Genomic DNA, 20,042 nt, shown 5'->3' with positions numbered 1-20,042 from the left:
TTTCTTTCTATTTTTATGCGAGGCTTTCCCTGCATTATGTCGTACGAATCGCACTAATGAAGCCGTAAACAGCCGTGACCCAGCTGCTACAACTTCCATATTTAGCAGTAGCCGGTTGGTCAGATCCTTAGGCAACGCTGTACTCTGAAGTGTCCTCTTGCGCTGTAATGCAGATAGGCCGGCGACAGCGAGTTGAAAGTCAAACGTCTCAGAGAGAGAGAAAGAGAGAGAGTGTGCAGATAAAAAAAAACTTTAATACGGCAATATACATACAGTGAATTGTCTCGTAACTGGCCTAGAATGAAATCACAGACAGGTTGACCCACACAGTTAAAAAAAAAAAAGACCAGTGTGAGGTACAGTGACAAGTGTGCTGTATATAGTGACAGTGAGAAGAACAAAAGAAAACAAAATGCTTACAACTGTACACACCACAAATCATAAAACAAGAAAGCAAAGCGTACGAAAATCAAGCAAAGCTAAAGAACTTTTCGGCAGGTATCGGTCATGAGAAACATGACAAACGTTTCAAATTGCACGTAATGCTGAGGGAAAAAAAAAAGAAAATGCCAAAAGAAGGAAGAAAGGACTCCAAAGCTCACCTCTAAATGAAGCACCTTAAAGCAAGAAAATTTAAATGATGTTCTTATCCCACGCATGGCAACACAACTAATCGTATTCAAAAGGTGCAAAAATACGACACGCTACGGTAAAAAAATGATTCTTTTTATACAGGGTTACCAAACGTGCCATCGACAACAGGTCCCAACTGGCAAGAAATTACAATGGCGAGCAAAGCCGTTTTCCGCCTTAACGAACCTTCGCTTGTACCATTTGACTTCTCGTGCTTATCACAATCACCAAGTGTGCTTCCTCATTTTTTTTTCTTTTACCGGTGAAATTAGACATGCCTGACGTTTCCTCTGGTGACACGAACAAGAATAGTACGATTATGACAACGAACAACAAACTTGTGGACCCGGAAAAAGTCAAATACACGCATTACCGTGCAGCACCATGTTTTGTAATCTTCCAGCAACTAAATACCATCCATATGAAAAATGGGGAGTGGGAACGCAGGTACATTAACTACAGGTAAAGACGTGACGTGTCGTGCGTCAGTGCTTTTTCTTCCAGAGACACACACACACATACAACGAGTGACGACGATAATAACTGACATTTACCACCACTGTTTAATGTCAAAAGAGTTGATGTCCTGCAAGTTACAGGCTTCAAACAGGGCAGGACAAATGACTAGCCACTCGATGGAAAAAACTTGGTGCGGCCCACTGTATCAGCTACCGGCAGCGTCAGGATGCCTCGCCCCCCATCGAGGTCAAGTTGGAGCTTTTTTTAAAAGCACGTCACGGAAAATTGTGCACTCCTTGAAACACGACTGCAGTAATTTGATAAACTTTCTTTAAGCAAACTGCAATGAGTACTGGACACCACCAAGTTAGACACATGAAGAACACATCATCAGAACCCACATTGTGCGGAGGTGTTCTGTACGATTCTAGCTTTACAGAGTCCTACACTTTTTGTAGTTTGTGCAAAGAAAGTTGATTTTGTTTAAGTAGCCGATTGTCGGGTTTTATTTAGCAACAGTCATTTACGAAAAGTTCGACTCAAATGTATTACTGAGCAGCACACTACCGTCAAGGTTGTCATATTGTGAACATGGGTGAAATACTCTACTATGGCACAAAAAAATTACACAACAGCTGCAGCAATGCTTTATGGTGTAGCTCCCTCATTTATGGCAGATTGCAGTTTACAGCATAACTGCGTAAACTACAGTAATCTTAAAATAGATGCTGCGACACATTCAACAATAGACGGGGATGCCTCATTGCACGAGTCTATTTGGTTATGCTGAAACAAATATAACATATGCATCCACTCAGAACACTCATAATTTGCCTTGTACTATGGTGCAGATACTGCTGCAGCCGTAAATTGAGCTGGCCGACACCACTGGGCAGTCGCATCGTCAAGTGGCGATCGACTTAAGAGGCATACGGACACTATAACCTAATAGGCAGGCCACACCATTATTTTTCTTCTCCATCGAGCGGCTGTGCAAGTACAAAACCACCAACTCGCCACTGGGCACACGTTGCCAATGGGCCGCGACTCCGTGCTTGCCATAAGTGAAAGCCCGTCGTATGAGCGCCTGCGGCTACCACACGTGGACTCTTTTCCCCCGCTAAGGTGAACGTGCGATGCTTACACTTGGCCGACCACAGACGCCACTCTGAGTTTTAACCATGCCGCCTTTAACATGACACAGTTCTCTACTTCGCTGTAGTTAAGCTCATTGTCTACCATTTTCCGCTAACTGCATGGTCATCTATGATCAAAAGCTAGTGGCGGGCCCCTATCGACGATTCCAATAGTCGGTCAGCCGTAGCTTTTTGCACGGTCGTGCTCATTTAAGGCAGGTTATTTTGCTGTGCTGTTTCAGTTCACTGGCTACAACATGCTGCTAATGGCAGAGGTGGTGAGAATCGATCAAAGATACACACTGTTACACCGTCCACGGACACGGATGCAAGTGGCCCGCACAGAATATATCACCAGATTATGGATGCTACAATTCAGCACAGGGGCGGCAAGCGTTATTGCGCCTTGAACAGTTGCCCAGCTTTATTCGCAGGATGTCCCACGTTCATCCACAACGAACCACATGCACGTGCCGGCGAGTAAGGTCACACAATCTCACCTTAACCACTGACGACGAGTGCCTTCCTTAGAGATCAATTTCCTATTTCTTGCCTTTGCAATCACTGTGTATGGCAGAGTAACAAACTGGATACAGATGATCCAGTTAGCCTCCCTAACTTTCTGCATTGCATTCATCTCTGTCCCTTGGACCTGCTTCTGATCGGCCGTGGACAAAACAGCGGACTGCACCAGAACAAGTCGTGAAGAAAACTGCAGAAACATTTTATCCACAAAAAAGCCAGGTTAAAAAGAGGTCAGCGGTTTCAATCTTGAGAGCCACTTGTACCCATCCCATCGAGTGACATTAATGTCAAGTAAATGGCAGACAGCTGCGAATGATGCCAGTCATTCCCACCTGTCACACTACCGTGCTCACAGAGACACCAAGGCCAAACCATCAAGTTCAGCTGGAGCAATACGTTACACCTGAAAATATCTCATTGTTTGTTCCGTGCTGAAGTAATAGCCATTCTATAGATTGAGCTCTGTTGGATGCTACTGTATGCCATTGAGACAAGAGGCCTATACATGGGGGTTGCCGCACTATGGCAAGAGTATAGATAGATAAGTTTGAACAGGTAGCGTAAGTTGTATCTGTAGGAAGATCCAGGTAACATTGACCGAAGCGCACCTTCTTTTATGTTTGAATACAGATTCGAAGTTTTCACTTGTCTGCCAACAAATAAGTCTACGGGCTTCCAGATTGCTGGAATTGTCACCAAAACTTTGCTCAAAGGCACACTCTTGGTGCTGCTCGAAAACAGCCCAGCTGGTGCCATTTTGCGATGTTTCTTTACACTGCAACGCCTCGCATACTTTCTTCACTCTTCATCAATGTCTTAACCAAAGAGAAGTAGATGACACTAACTGCATGGAAATTATGGCTGTTACCAAAGTGCTCACACTGACGCACCAACTCTAGTTGGTGTATGTACCACTAGATGGCACCAGCACTAAAGTAATCTAAGTTTTATTAGCTGCATATTTGCAAACAGAAGCTGAGGAGCAGTCGATTACCACCAGTTGTTTACTGTTTATATGCTTTTAGTCGGAGCATAGCAATGATTGGAAGCTAGTTTCGTAAATTTTGAAGGGGTGGCTACACTTTTACGAATATCTTGTTTTTTTGAACGATCTTTTTTTGGTGAGGGCGATGCTTCTTGCACCCTCGTGAACCGATTGATCACCTCTACTTCATAAGTGATGAAAGTAGCACTTTTCACTTCTTGCATCTATCTGTGAAAAATTTGTGCAGTAAAGGCTCTAAGAAACGAATTCCCCAAATGTTTGCTATAAGTATCGGCTTAATGAGAAGTGCAACAGGATGGCAACTGAAATTTGTCATTCACACACTGCAAAGTTGACAGATAACACCGCTGCACAATGCCGAATCGGCACACTGAAGTATTCCCACATATATAGTCCACACATTGTACGATGGTATTCACCAGCATGCTGTACGCTTGATTGTGAGTGCACGAATGAAGCTTGAACACACAATGACAAACACATCGCAAACACTGATGTGACGGATTGCCAAAAAAGTCGATATCGCACATCTTAAAACGCTCCTCAAAAGTGAGCATGGCAAAGCTTATTTACAGTTTCATGCACAAATGTACACAATAATTATAAGCTGCATCTGTGTGCCAAAGATCAATAAAGCCAGATAACACAACCCAACTTATCTAATACAAAGAGAATAAGTAAAAAACAAAGATGTATAAAGTAATTTGGCTCAACGAGTCTAAGTTTTGTACTACGACAGAAAAAAAATCCTTCACTATTGCAAGGCAACAAAAATGGCGGCAACAGTAGTAAAAAACCATCGTTAGCACATCTAAACCATTTGATTAATTGTGTATGCACAAGTCGATAACTAAACATGTCACCCTTCTACCTTTAACAACTTCAGGCTTCACAAATAAAAACGCGTGCTCAAGAAAAAAAGAAGATGGGGGAAGAAGAGCTGCACCAATAATCAATAATTAAAAGTATCCTCCAACATCTCTCAACCTGGCAGGACACCAGTCTCTGTATTGCTGTTGTGGCCAAACAATAATGTACAAGCTTTAACATAGAAAATGGCCACAAAAATCCCGGCAGATTGGATTGAGCCCGGTTGAACAGCTGTAGCAAAGACAGCTGAGAGGGCACCCACAAAGCGCGCTAACAGATACTGCGGCAGTTAAGAACATTTGCCACCAATGATTGAAAAACTTATCCATTACGTGGCCGTGAAGCAACTACAAGCTCCAACAGTCCATGGTAGAGTTTAACAGGGCGAATGTAGATATGTGTAAAGTCATGTGTGCGTCGGCTTGGCAGCGCAGTGCTTTTAAGTAAGCCCTCCTCGCGAAGCGAAAAAAGCCGAGCACCAAACTGTGACAGAACGAAGAGGTATCGAAAACCACATGGTAACAAAAGAATAGTGAATGCACCCGCTGTACAGCAGCCGGCTATGAACTAGCAACCACAGACGTCGCGTTTGCCAACGGCTACGAATGATGCTATTGGCCTTTGAGCAGGCCTGCGTTTAGCATGCAGCTGCGTAGCAGGGGATGGCGGCCTCGCACCTCTTCGAGTGAGCAATAAGAATGCTGGCACTACGCTGCACATACGCCGCGATGAGGCTGGCAGGTTTTACTGTGATGAATCAAACTTAATGATGCACATCGTATACAGCACGTAAGCTTGCAGACGTGACGATTAGGCCTTGTTTTTGTATAGATCAATCGCTTTCCGGGGTCTTTCCGGTCTCCACGCAATGCTGCAATCTGCTGGAAAGCTTAGCTGAGCAGCAACAATCCCGCCGACACACTCGACATTCATGCAATGCGAGAAAATGCCGCGAGCAGAATGTACGCTCTTCCGTTCACCCAATTCACATTCACTGGATCAACTGATCAACATGCCCCAAAGGCGAGACCCCCGAAGCAGCCTATTCGAGAATACGACCATCAGTCACAGAACAATGTGATGGCAACTGCTTCGGTAGTTCTCATTTAAAAACACTGCAAGACAAGAGCCTAAAGCCACAGGCCGAGACTCTTCTTTTCCCCTACGGGTTTTAGTACGCATCTTTTTCTGAAGTCTTTGATGAGACACCACAAAAAAATCTAAGCGATGCTCTTCTTTCTTCTTTTTTCTCAACTACCAAACAACAGCGCAAAGGCATGCAGAACTTTGCAGCTAAATACAACGACCATCATAAGCGAAGTCTCAAAAATTCATGCACACCCCCAGTTTCCGACCCACTCTCACTACATTGTGACCCAACCCAGTCAAACCCAGCAGAAAAAAAAAATTGGCGCAAACTCGCACCGGGCAACTTGGCAGCATTTCACCTTTGGCTAAATCTCAAGTAAACTACAACAAGTGCACATAGTGCCACACACTATTCTCAATGCAATACAAGGCTCCCATAGAGCCACCTATTTCGGATAACTTCTTCATGTGCACAAACACATACGTGTCCACATTGTGTCTCACTGCAACAGGCCCTTCTTGAAAGGCGTTTGAATATCTTTTTTTTCACTCACACAAGCACACGCGTCCACACTGTTCTGACAAGATTCCCACACTTTCTATCCTTCACGATTATCTTATATGCGCACGCAAGCATACATGTCCACACAATGTTTTCATCACAGCATCAAGGACTCTGTCCATTTCGGATAGCTCTTTCATGCACACAAAATTGCACGTATCCAAACTTTGCTCTCATAACAATTCAAGGCCACTATCTGTTTGGATATCTCACAATAAACACATCCATAAACATTTGTCATCACAACTGAAGGCCACTATCCATTTGGATATGCTTCTACCACACACATGGCAGCCGAGGCTGCTATGCAACATGAAGCTGAAGCTTCTCAGCATTTCGAATACTGCGTCATTCAGCGAGGCAAGTGCAAGTTGACTGGCCTGTTAACTCCGACTGACTCCCCTATTAACTCCGCTTCAACTGCCCAGTTGACTCCCTCGTGTCATTTAGTACTGAAGCCCAATGAAAAACAACTTGCCAGTTTATTCCCAAATCAATTCCTTTTTTTTACTTCTCCAGTTGACTCCCTTGCATAATTTAATAAGGCAGGTGTAAAACAACTTGCCCAGTTGACTCCCAAATCTCCAGTTCACTCCCTTATGTTGTTTAGTAAGACAGATGTAAAGCAACTTGCCCAGTTGGCTCTCAAATTGACTTCTTTTCTACTTCAATTGACTCTCTTGCACCATTTAGTAATACTGGTGTAAAACAGCTTGTCTAGTAATTTCAAAATTAACTCCTTTTTGACTTCGCCAGTTGACTCCTTTGTGCTGTTCAGTAAGAGAGGTGTAACACAACTTGCCCATCTGGCTCCCTTGGCACAGGTATCAAAAATACAGGTGTAAAATACCTCCCTTGGCAAGCTCACTGCCGGTAGGCAATTTTGCGTGCTGTGCCATTCTGGCACAGTACTTATCTGTTTTTACAGAAATGTAAAGGAAAGTTCATGCCATAGACAGTGATTCTAGGCGTAAAAAAGTAACTGTCTCCCACCATCAGTTGCCACTGCTCGTTCGAATGTGAAACAATCAGCGCAAAACTGAAATTTTCAGCACTTATGTTTTTATAGCTAAAGTTCGTGTACAGGCCCTCACAAGGAAGCATTTGCTACAAAACAAGATGGCACACACAGTCAGTGGCACAGTCAAGGGGTGGCATAGCAAGCCGTGTCCCCCCTCCCCCCTGAATTTGTTCCCCCATGGCGTACAGAGCAAAAATGATCATTTCAAGAGGGTAAGCCCTCTCAATCTCCAGAATCAAGGAGGTTCCCTAAAAAAAATCTTTGCCTATGCTTCTGCATAAAGTTAAAAAACCAGCCATATTCGATACTATGTTTGATTGCCAGTTCATAGACACCTGCTTCCGAATTTGCTTATCCTGCATCTCATGCCATTATAAACGCCTTTATTTTCCTTCTTTGTGCTTGATAATGATTGCCAATTGACATGTTTCACACAGATTTTAGAAAGCTTATTTCTACTGATACCAGAGAAAGCCATCACACATTTTAGCTAATATCGAATCCCTCATTGAGTAAGCCAGACCAATCGTGTTGGCAACAGTCATTAGTAATACGTACAAGCTCGCCATTTGCAAGCACATTTTGTAGCTCTTTCTATGACCTTGGTTAGTTCTCAGTGTGAGATTGCACAGCTACACAAATTCCATCTGCCGTAAAGAAGACCTCACAGTAAAACAGATCTGCGTGTCCCTCTTTTTGTTCTGCTTGTTCGACCATATTTCTACGTCCACGTTTTTATATGCCGAAATTTAACCAGACTGTTTTCGAACTTCAGATGTAACAGGTCCCTACTCAACTAGAATGCGATTGTGTGCGAGACTCGCCCCCAAATGCCGCTTTCGCAAAGCACGCAAAAATGAGCGAGCCAGCAAATCACTGAGGCGAATCACCTATGCTTGCCTCGCTAAACGACGCAACATTCTATACACAAGGGCTTGCATTTCAAATGATCCCTGCCAGGCTTGTCTCTTGGCATTGCAAAAAAATGAAGCAAGAGCGATAGGGGTCAATTTGATTATGACACAATGTATTACGAAGAAGGTTATAAACGACACCAAGAATTCATGCATCACTTCAATGAATAAGGGTGCTGATGATCAGTCTTTGAGCTATGCAAGCTTGCTGTATTGTAAGTGATCAGCAGCAGCAACACAGGCCTTTCAAAGATAAAATGGAAGGAAAGGCTTTCCTTTCTTCTAAGAAAACTCTTACTCATTCAACACGGAATCCAGGTTTCCTGTAAGTGCTAATTATTGCGCCTACTACAATTTCCATAGAGCAAAGAATGTCAACACACTTGGTACCAGTATTTCAGTTTGAACTCAAGCTGTACTGCAGAGATGTCCCTGAACGAAACTTTCTGAACATGCTATTCAAAGGAGGTTCTCCACGCAAGCTCGAGCAGAATACAAAGTGCATTTGGGCAGACTAGGCTTTCCAGCCCAATCATACCTGCTCCCAAATTTCCAATACTTTGGTTAACCAGCACTCGTAGTTCCAAGAGAAAAGCCTTGGCAGCAACCAATCGAAATGCAAACCCAGTAGCGCAGTGCCGTGTTCAGACTGCGGTCGCAGCCGGCGCCGTATTTTTCTGATCAGTTAGCAGCAGATGCGTGCGCCTATGCCTTTCAGCCGAAGTGCACACCTTTTAAATCCCGGCAGCGCTAACGACACTGCCCGGCAGCTGCGACCGCTGTCAAGAAACACGGCCCAATCACAATCGACGAAAAATGCCCAGCAAAGGGGGCACACGCTGTACAAAATCACAAGCCGCCACATCAGATTCCCGGCCTTTGAGAAAGTGATTCCGGGAATGCGGGCTCGAAACGTGACATCTTTCGGACGTCCATCAAAACGGGTGCACCATTAAGCACAGAGAGAGATAAAATGCAGGAAGGAAAAACAAAAAAACGTAGTGCTCCGACAGAGTACGCTTGCTACAATTCTATCTTGCAACAACGACAGACTTAAGTCAAACATCGTATTGTTATGATAACACTGATATAGTGAGTTATCGGTTATAGTGAACTAGACATGAAGTTTGGTTGGTCATGCTTGCTTTCCGAGGCATTTATTCTTTTTATAACGAAACCAAAAACGCGAGAGTTGTCACGACATCAGCTATAACAAAGAAAGAAATATTTGGTTTGCACAAGGCTTATCATTCTAGTAAAAAGCAGAATATATCAAAAATCGATTCAGAATTACATTTTTGCATAAAATGAGATATTGACACAAAGAAATTGCTTTTCGGGTTACAAAACTGCCGAAAATCTTTTTGAAAATAAGCAGCGCGGATGCCGCGAACATGGCCAGGTGACTCGGAAGCCGTAGTTGAAGAAACTCCCAACGACTAAAACTGCTGAAGTAGAATAGGCCATCTCATGCATGGACACTTGAAAGCTCCTTGCCTATATAGAGGTTATTGTAAAAATTATTTCTGAGCAACTTAAACTGCCGATCTGTTAGAGCCAATTCTTTGCTGTGGTGTTACAATAAATCTGGGCTATAATGCGCTAATTTACGGTCTCGACGCTAGTTTATTATAACAAGGCTTGACTGCGTCTGTCTAGATACCAGGAGCAAAGAGCGCACAGAGATTAACAATGTAGCACCTCATAAAACATAATCGTGGATCAAAACAAACGACATTAGAGAGCACATGGGTAAAAACATGCATATGACAAGAAAAGGTGTAGAAATCGACACACAACACAACTTCTGTTCCTGAAAAACCACATCTGCCTTCTCAATGAATTACTTTCGAGAACAGTTTCACTTTCGTGTGTTGTTAATGAGTAAACAGCCATATACTGCCAACTGGGTCTTGTTCAAAAGTGACCCACCAAGATTGACGACACGATTTTATCGAAGCGTGACTGTTGCGACACAAGACGACCCCAAAACCACCGAGATGCAAGCGTGCCTCTGACCACCCGGGCCTCGTAAACGTCCCCACGTCGTTCATTTTTTCGACCCCATCCCGATGCTCGGCCAGTCTAATCAACAGATAACCTCACTAAGTGCATCTGAGCATCGACAAAACATGCCGAAAAGCTGGCAAGCCGTACGAAAACCTTAGGTTTTCTGAACCTCCATGAATATTGAGCCATCCAAGTTTAAACTGTCACAAGTACACTGTCCCAGTGGCTGCCAGCTCTGTTCCGCTGTTCCTTTGACCACTGCATTCCTTATCCCCATTGGTGGTGTCACGCCAGAACAAAATGAAAACAGGAAGAAAAAAAAAAGATTTTGAGAATGCAGTGCCCCTTACAAGCGCAAAGTGCACGATCGCGACGTAAGAGGATGCTAAATGCCCATAAGCCTCTGCGACGAGGCATCTGCGAAGGAAAGAAGTCGACATCACGAGTGTGAGCAAGACCAACGGTTCCAATTTGTTTTTCCTACATTCCAGTTTCGTTCTGGCGTGACACATGAATGGTAACATACAATGTGGCAAAGCAGGCTGACTGAAGGAGCTTTTTGTGTGAGTAATATTTACTTCCCATTAAGAAAAAGAAATTTTATCAGAACCATTATTTTTAGATTTGCGAGTATAAACTGATTCAACTCGTATTTGTTGCATCACTGGACATGAAATGCGTGGAGCAAACTTTAAGATGGGGTTTGTTATGTATCTCTTAGAACAAGGATATTGGAATGCTCGCTCATATTATTTATGCTTTCCAGATGATTTAGAACCAACTTAAAAGCATGAAAAATAATGGCATATCAGAATGTTACAGAACTTGCAGTGGATGCAATAAAGCAGAAAAGTGAATGTTTCCAACTAACACTGTCCAATGAGCGAAAATTCTATCTGGCACTTTAAAAAAGCCTTTGGTAAGGAAAGCATATATTACTGCCAAGAAAAATGTCTCGTCTTCTACAGCCTTAAACTCTTCCAAAAATGAAAAAAAGATATATATATAATGACAGCAGTATAAGGTGGTAGAAACAAAACCATGAGCATTGATCCTCCAAAAACGGGGAGGCCCCACAATCAGAGTTAGGATGAAGAAAGTGCAAGATTATGAGCAAAAATGGCTACGAAAGTGGAGCTGTACCTAATGTTGAACATTGGCAGTGTAGACGACCTTTAAGAATACACCGTTCGAGAAATCAAGGTACTGCGACCTTCGAAGCGTCATTGCTTTGCAATAAGGTGCAGCGGTGAACCACCTTGTGCGACGAAAACAAAGAAAAAAAAATCTTTTTTTTTTACACATAACTCTCAACTCACGCCCATCAGTAGTCTTTCAAAGGCAATGAAGTAACCACTTGATCCACATTTTGGCCAGAACGAGCTTTTGTCACAGTCGGCCATCAAACACCCTATTACTGTCGCAGCACATTGCTTCTCGAGCAATGACACCTGTTGCGAGGGAGTGTTCACTGTAAAGTGAGACAGGCGGATGTATGGGTGCTAAACAACAGGGCAATGACACCCGAGAAAATCCACCCTAACACATGCCACTTAAATGGGAGCGAATGAACAGGTGCACTTGAATAGGTGCACACGGATAAGTGTAAACAAACATACCAAGATGGGTGCAAGTTTACAAGCGCATGCTATGAGAGAAAAGAACGTAAGAGGCATTGAGCAGAGCAGCTTGCAACGCGGATGGTGAGGTGGTCACCACTTAACTCGCTTAAACCATTTAACTTTCAAATAGCCCCATTATTGTCACATCGCTAAGCGGCAACACATCAGCGCCAGTACCACAGGCAGACTTGGCAGGTATAGTTATGTTAGGCAGATGACTGATCACACAGTGTTTAAAGAATGATATGGGAAGGTCTTGTAGGATAGCAAACCAGCTAGTTAACTCCTCTACCTTTATTATACGCTCTATGGGAAGGTCTTTCCCTACTGTGTTTCGTTTTTCTTTGGGTGCATGAAATTATGCACGCATGAATTAGTGCAAACGGATGGATGCAGTGCTATGGGCATACAAATAGATACACTAAACAGATGCGAACAAATGGTTTGACAAGAATGAATGTCGACAGATGGATATAGAGCAACGAATAGACAGATTGATGCAGATAGATGCACGGACAATTCAACGAGCAGAAAAACGCGTGTTGTGCAGTGATCAGAGTTGAAGTGGCAATAAGCTATAGCGCTATTCTCAACTAGGCATTTATTGGGGCGCCTTCTGTTGAATGTGACGCAGCAGCAAAGAACTTACATGGCCTCTTGCCTTCTCCTGGTTCAGCGAAATCAGCACCCATTCACTCAAAATGATCATCCTCCCAAAAGCAACCGATCCGTAATGTGACCCCGTGATTCGTAATGAGTTCGTTGAGCGCCAACTTGAGCAAAGGACAGGCAGCACAAATTCGGATGAGGTATTGCGTAGCAAACTATTTGGATGTAGAAACATTTAGAAACAGCTTGGAGGTAATTAGCTGAATCTGGTATTTTCTAGCACCAGAGCCAACTGGTTCTCAGGTGTAGAGTACAAGAGGAGGCCACTGAAACCCACTGCAAATGTGCAAGTACGGCAATCTTGAGGCTTGACTCGGTGCAGAGCTTGACAAATGAGCCATTGGAGACAAGTTTCTACATACTTCCACAGAGAGAAGTGTATGTGAATCAACAAAGAAAAAAAAATATTCCGCATGTCCCTCATGAAGCACGCAGCAGCCACAAAAGAGTCTTTACACCAAGTTAATATTTTCATCAAAGCAGAGCAAAGAGGGCCAGAAGTTCTCTAAACTGTATATGCTTAATCAGAATGCATCATGCATTCAAGTGAAGAGCTGCAGAAGCGCACTAGACTGCAAGTCTTTCACTCGCCACGTATGGCATGCCAAGTCCCAAGCCCTGGCTCTAGAAAGTGAATGTAGAGGCGTAAAACGGTAAGCATGTGAGGTACGTTGACTGGCTAGCAAATAAAAGTAAATTTTCAAGCACCTATTCTCTGCAGCCATAAGAGGCATGAAGCCAAACCGACATTACCACTGCAACTTTGCGAGCGTAAGAAACAGTCACACTGCAAAACCATTCTGGTAACAACTGCTCAGTTTCAAGCATGCAAAAAGCCCAGGCAACGAAATCAGAAAGAAGAAACCAGGAAAGTCAGATATATAACGTATTTAGGACGGAAATGACCCGCCTAAGCAGCCAGGACATTTCCTTGAGAGACAACAAAAATGAGACGACACACAGCTCGCTTAGTTTTTTGCCTTACTGCACATTGAAATTTGCACCCTATTGTGTTGACTAATAATGCTTCTCATGCCCCCTTCTTTATCGTGGTACCAAGGCAAACACATGTACCTCTACTGCCAATGGAGAAATCGACAGCCCTTTAAGTAGTCACAGGGCAGGTCAACTATTCACTATTCTGCACTGATTTGAGTTGCATCATATTCTTATGGCCACAATGCCTGAATACTACTGAATAAGATTGGCAATGTGGGAAAGTTGGTTTGCGCTTGTGCTGACGATGAGCAGGTCCGAAGCACAGAAGTGCTGAAGATGAAGTACACGCAAGGAAGGACTGAGGAAGGAAAGAAAGGGTTGCACACAGCGCTCGTGTTTGTTCTTCTTTCACTTCCAGAGTTGTTTCTTGCGTGTCTTTCCACACTTCGGCAATTTGCGCTGCTCACTGTCAACGTGAAAAGTTTTGACTTCTCAAGCAGTAAGTTAACGCCCTTCAGCCAGCCTGCTAGTTACTCACATTTCGAAAGTGACAAGCCAGGGCTCGCTAGAGCTCGATGCGGTACCCTAAAATGAGAGACTGTGGCCAGATCAGGTCAGAAACGCAAAGCCCGTCTCGATAAGCTATCTCCACCCCGTCGAGAGGACTCGGTTGTCGAGTGGCCACACGTCACCGCCTTCCTGCTTGACCGGCTGGTGCATCGAGTGCTGCGGCAGTCCCAGTTGCATCGTGGAGCCTTCACCGCCGTGGACCATGCCGGGCACCGGACTGCTCATTCCGTGCAGCCCATGGCGTGGGGGTCCGTCCGGACCAAGTCCCATCGGCGGTGGAGGCGGTGGCACAGGTTGGTACGGCGAGGGGACGTGCGTGACGCCTCCATCCAGATCCGTGCTCCACGACATGCCACTCTCTGGGAGTACCTTGCGGTCGTACGCAGCGGCCGCCGCATCGAAGTCCAGCGGCTCCTCCTTGATTGTCGTCTGCATGCCGCCGTTGTGGTGGTGGTGGTGCGGGTGGTGCGTCGGGTGGTGCGGCCCGACGGTCAGGTCCGAGCTCCAGAGTGAGCGGCCCCCCACGTTGGTCACTGTGTTGTAACTCGACGGCGACTGGGTGAAAGTGTCAGCTGCAGGACAAACGGAAAATTAAGTCCCATCAAGCTTGCACCCCAATAGAAAGATTTTCTAGGTTTGACAGCTGAGCTGTTTAAGTACACAGAAAGTCTATCGACACGTACTTGTTTCGCCTTATTTTTCATCTTCAGCTTCGCTACAAGAAAAAATGCACCAATTTTTCTGGCGTAAGATGCAATAACTTTAATGGGCCAGAGAGGAAAGAACAATAAGAGAGAAAGAAAAAAAGAATTAGAATGAAAAAGAAGTCGAAAAAACAATGACAGTGAAAGAAATAGACAAAAAATTGGCCGCCTATCTGCGTGCTTTGCTGCAAATGTTGTCGAAAGACGATGGTCTTCTGCTGGTCATACTGCAAGTCCTGGTCTCATTCATGCGCGGCCGTTTTAGTTTGCCTCGCCTCAGACAGACCTCCTCTATGTTGAGTCGCGAGCATCTGGCTGGAATTGATAAAATAGAGGCACTGTGTGGAATATGGACGCCATCTGGCAGTGGTGTCGGGAAACATGAGCTTGTGCAGAACCCAGGGCCACTACGAGATGGCACCGCCACATCGTCGGCAGAGGGCTTATTTTTTTTGTGTATAGCGTCGCACCTTCAGCGCTGCCTAAAAAATGCTATCGTCTTTAAAATTATGTATCTATATATTTTCTAGTAAAAGAGCACACTGCCTAATTTTTACGTATTGATGTTTCGCCTCAGATACGCATAATATTTCATTTTTGATTGACCGTGTTCACAAGTATGACTGCAGCCACCAGTTCACGATGTCTGGGCATTCAGCCAGAGCTTAAAGTTTGGCCGGGTGGCTGAATCATGTGACAGGCAGAGACAGACCAAAATTTTTGCGTTAAAATATCCAAGAAAGACTATTGTTCTTAAAAAGAGAATAACAAACAGAAATAACAAGAGGGGTTTGCTAAGCTCCAAATTAAGCTCGGAACAACTTGTTCCAAGCTGCCTTTTGTTTTTCTGTCAGCAAACTTGGTAGCATTAGAGGATTACTTGATTGTCCATGGTATAAGTGCAAGTGAATAAATGGTGGTGCAATGCTCCATCAGGAGGTGCAATGCTCCATCAGGAGGTGCTATTCTTGATGTGCCCACTTTGGTTGCTGCCGATTGGCCAGTTCGGTGAGCGATACAGCCCATTTTTAGTTCTTCCAAAATATCAATTAGACGTAAAGGTGCTATCACAACTTGCGACACAAACAAGGAGAGAATGCACTTCAATGAAACGAGAGCAGCCTCCCCGAGATATGCTTTTGGCCGCGCAAATCTTATAGGCCTTGCGTGCTGTGACCGCATTAGCCCTCCAATTAAAAGAGCCCTCTAACACTGCTTACCCCCCCTCATACCTTCCCATTTTATACTCATGGGTTGTGTAGACTAAAGTAAGGACAGATTACTGCAGCAAGAATAGCATTGACAAGGGCATTCAGTCCGCAGTTACTCAGTCTAGAAAATCTAAAACACAAGAAAAATAGTAAGTGGGACCACGGGCGCTTGTCGTCGTGGTCCAATCAGTCAAACAATCAATGCCCAGTGGGGTAAGTTTCTCTTAATAATTTTTTTCTTTCTCATTTGGTTGTGTTAGTTTTATCAACGTCATATCCGTCATAAAAATACGCCCACAAAGACTTAGTGAACCCCAGCATAAAACACTTTCGTGTTAAAAAAGAAATGTCTACCTCTAACTTTACTTTTGCTGGGTCACATGATCGCATTTCACTCCCCTAATGATGTTTGAGAGCACCCCAATGAAAGAAGCTGAAAGCTCCTATGTAAGGGAAGCTTACACACTAGAAGTGTCTTTTTCAACACGTTGACGTACTTGTCCCAGTAACAAACGTGGTGCCAGACGCCCAACCTGTCAGAACTTGAGCGTACGCTACAGCTTCGAAGCAAGGCTTCGTCTGCTATTCCTTACGCCGACATTCTGTATCACACACCCCTATCCTTCTGAGACAGACATTTGTGAAACGAAAAAGGCGGTAAAGCATGGTTGCTCTTCCACTGGTTGTTCAGTGCGCTGCCCTACGAACTAAAAGGGTGCGGCAATATTAATTCAAAGAAGGGGATTATTTGCTTCTTCAACCACAATCAAAAGCCTAGAACACGCGCCAGAAAAGCCAGCAGCTCATAAACACACAGGCACAAGAAGAAAGAAGGGGAGAAGCTTTTCGTATAGACATTAGACCCCTGCAAGCAAAAAAATCTCGAGGTGAAATGGCAGCCAGCACCTCAGTCATGCATTGTATTTGTAGCGACCTTTTTTTATTTGCAACAGCGTCTCTTAGGGGTACAATGAAAAAACACAAAAGTGAAAAACAAAACACGTCAGTAAGGTCAGTTTTGATGTCCAAGCACAAGCAATTATAACGCTAAATTTTTTCAACGACGGGCTTGCGTGCTTAGTCGTAATTTCCGTCCTCAAAAGTTCTGGCGAGCACCAATACTTGTTGGTGCGGTCGACAGCGATGCAGCGACTTCGTCGCGTGATTAAAATACTAGATCATTTGTTATCAAAGCCTAGAACTATGCTAAAATTGTCCTCAGCCATTAGTCTATGCAAGCCAGAAATAAAAGATGAGCGCTTCGGAAGCAGCAGTTTAACGTGGCTGCCCGTTCAACCCACCTGCGAAGGGCAGTACACATTTTCTGCATCATTCACAAGCAGCTGAGACGATAGGTTGGAAAAAAGAACGGTGGAACTCACTCAGACTCACTCAAGAGATCTTGCACTTCGTAGTCACCCAGGCTCAGACTCACCATAGTTTTCCTGAGCCGGACTGGATTGGAATGAAACTCATCTAAGTATTACCCCCGTGGATTGGCTCAGACCTAGACTCGCGGCTTGATCTGAAACTGAGCGAGTCCGAGTGATTCGACTCGTGAGTGAGTTCGCCGACGTATGCATGGGACACGCTCGTATAAAATGGCCAACGTGTTCTGAGAAACCCCATTCTGTCCACTTTATTTCTAATGCTGGAAGTAGGCTGTGTAGGTTCAGTGCATCGACATAGTCAAGACTGTAATGACATCATGGCTTACCGTGATGCACATAGCTGAAATGGACATGTCCATTAAATGCAAAGTTTAAAATCCCCCTCCCCCTTTTCCACTTCTAAGGAACAAGCAGCCATGGTTTCGGTTAATTTGCCGCTGTTACTTGAATTCTCAGAAAGAAACTTTGTTCATTTCTGGTCGTTTTGCAGCATGAGCACTCGTGGAAAAGAAAAAAAAAGTGATTATAATTGTCACAACAAGCTGAAACCATTATTACACAGATGCCCTTGCATCGTAGGCATCTGGTACGTATGAATCTGGTACGTACGTGTCTGCACCGAGCGGTGGAATTCCCTCTTGCGCCGATTCGCAAACCAGTTGCTGACGTTGGTTATGGTCATGAAGCCACACCGGCTAGAACCTGCGAGTGAATGACCACACAGAGAAAAAAAGAAATAATGCATGATGCATTTCTTTTTGAAAAGACATCAACAAAAAACAAGAAAATTGACATCCCAAGGCACTGATGCTGCCTCCTTGATTTTTTCTTCTGTCCATGTCTCTCCAATGCTAATCACATTTCTGTCATGTTTTGACAAGCCCGAAATTCTGTTGTATTGATGACCTGACCAGATGTACACTCGTGAGCAATGTGAGCAGGAACACATCAACACACTACAAATACTCTCAAACTCAACGTGTCATTATTCATGGCAACTGCTGTTGGAAACAAAGTGGGGAAGGTGACAAGGTTCTGTTAAATGTTGGCCCTCCTGCCTTGCTAGTGTTGATAAAAAAAATCACAGCGTATCCACCAAGTGAATGATGATGAAGAAGCTTGCTTCGGAGGTCAAGTTCAGTAAACTGTGAATTCTTCGGACATCTGCTCGATCGTCATACAAAAAGATGAACCGGGTCGATGAGCCCGTGCGGCTTCGGCTACACGAGCCCTTGCCGCTGTCGCCACCTTAAAGCTGGTGCTGGCTCGCTGCCGGCGCTGGCGTCTCGCTTCAGCCTTGCAACTCTAACGGCAGGGTCTTGACAGTGAGACCGTGCTGCAGCTGCATCGCGAGCCCTCTGCACCGCTGCCTTGACTTCTTTCGCGTTAATGGTGAGAGCTGAGTAGCAGTATTAAAGCGCACCGAGCGACGTTCAGCAAAAGAGAAAGGAAGTGTGCCAAGAGCAAGCGTTATATATAGCCGCGGCCCTCTAGTGGTCTCCTCTTAAACTAAAGCACGCGCCGAGAGTGGACCGCTGCCTAAGCGGCAGCGTGCCATCTGCTGACCGCTCTTGAAATCGGCGAGAGATAACCTCCCAGCAAAAGGAGAAAGCTCCTAAAACTCGCGAGGCAGGAGTGCCAACAGTTAGCTAAAGCAAGGCGCCCTTCCAGTGTTGTTTCCAACAGTAGCTGTTGCGAAATACAAGGCCTGATTTGTTTATCTTTTAACTTGTGTATGTGTGCCTGTGTGTTTGTGATACACAAAATCAAGTTACAGCAAAATAGGAATAGAACAAAACAGTACTGCTTATAGCAATAAGCGCTACTATTTTTTTCTCACGTGCAGCAGCACCTGAGCAGAGAAGCAGGCAATACAAGAAGACGTTAAGAGCACAATACGTTCATCGTGCCATAAAAGGCACACTGTGAGAGCAGCACCGCTTTGCACTTTGCAAAAAAGCCCCCCCCCCCCCCACTACCGCATTACTAAAGCAGCATAATTCTCAAATCGAGGTTTGAGGCTATTTTGCATGCACTCGCGCGTTCCGGCTCGTACTGCTCATGCTGGTACGACGAACAGGAAGTGACGCACCACTCTCCATGGAGTAAGCATTGCACTCCTCGACGACCCTCTCCTTGTCGTTCTGGCTAGGGTAAGGGTTACGCTGGTAGTGCCTCTCCAAAATCTCCAGGTGGCCCTTGACAAACGTGAAGCGCTCGCGCTGCTTGGTCAGCCGCTTCAGCGCGTCCTGGGGAAGCCGCGTCATGTCGGTGCTCGGGGTGGCTGCGACGAACGAGAGAGAGAGCGCACTGTGCACCACGTTATGTAACATCCAAAGAGCGCTCTTGATTAGGCAGTAGAGAGAAGCACAACTAAACTTTTACTATTCGTTAAATGCCTGTAATGTGATGAAAGGGGCTAATTGGTTTTTGTTTAGGATGACTGCCAGTTGGGCGTGTTGGTAAAGGTTGATGATGAAACAAGCGCGAAAATACACACTCAGAGAGGACACAGACAAGCGCTTACTGGGCGATGTGCTTACAGCCGGGGGACGTTACGAAGGACAAATCACAAAGAACGAAGGACGCGTTAAAACTGCGCCCCTGTGTTCCTCGTAATGTGTCCTCCGTTATGTCTCCCTGCCACGACCTCATCGTCAAGCCAGCTATTAGTAAAATCGTCGCACAGCAATGCCAAAAAAAAACCACCC

General features: G+C 44.8%; 1 protein-coding gene across 2 annotated transcripts in view; it reads right to left on the bottom strand.

The window, feature by feature from the left end:
• Positions 1-234: 234 nt before the first annotated feature.
• The window catches only part of LOC119163651 (uncharacterized), a 36,330-nt gene continuing 16,522 nt past the window's right edge, over positions 235-20,042 (bottom strand). For both annotated transcript variants that reach the window (XM_037415694.2, XM_037415693.2), the window contains 3 exons: positions 19,424-19,615; positions 17,941-18,033; positions 235-14,597 (listed from right to left, as the gene is read on the bottom strand). In XM_037415694.2, the coding sequence (XP_037271591.2) occupies positions 14,098-14,597; positions 17,941-18,033; positions 19,424-19,615 (785 nt within the window). In that variant the 3' untranslated portion in view covers positions 235-14,097. The remainder of the gene's footprint in view (positions 14,598-17,940; positions 18,034-19,423; positions 19,616-20,042) is intronic.

This window comes from Rhipicephalus microplus, chromosome 9 (assembly GCF_043290135.1).
Source record: "Rhipicephalus microplus isolate Deutch F79 chromosome 9, USDA_Rmic, whole genome shotgun sequence".
NCBI lineage: Eukaryota > Metazoa > Arthropoda > Arachnida > Ixodida > Ixodidae > Rhipicephalus > Rhipicephalus microplus.
This window is presented reverse-complemented; position numbering and strand designations above follow the sequence as displayed.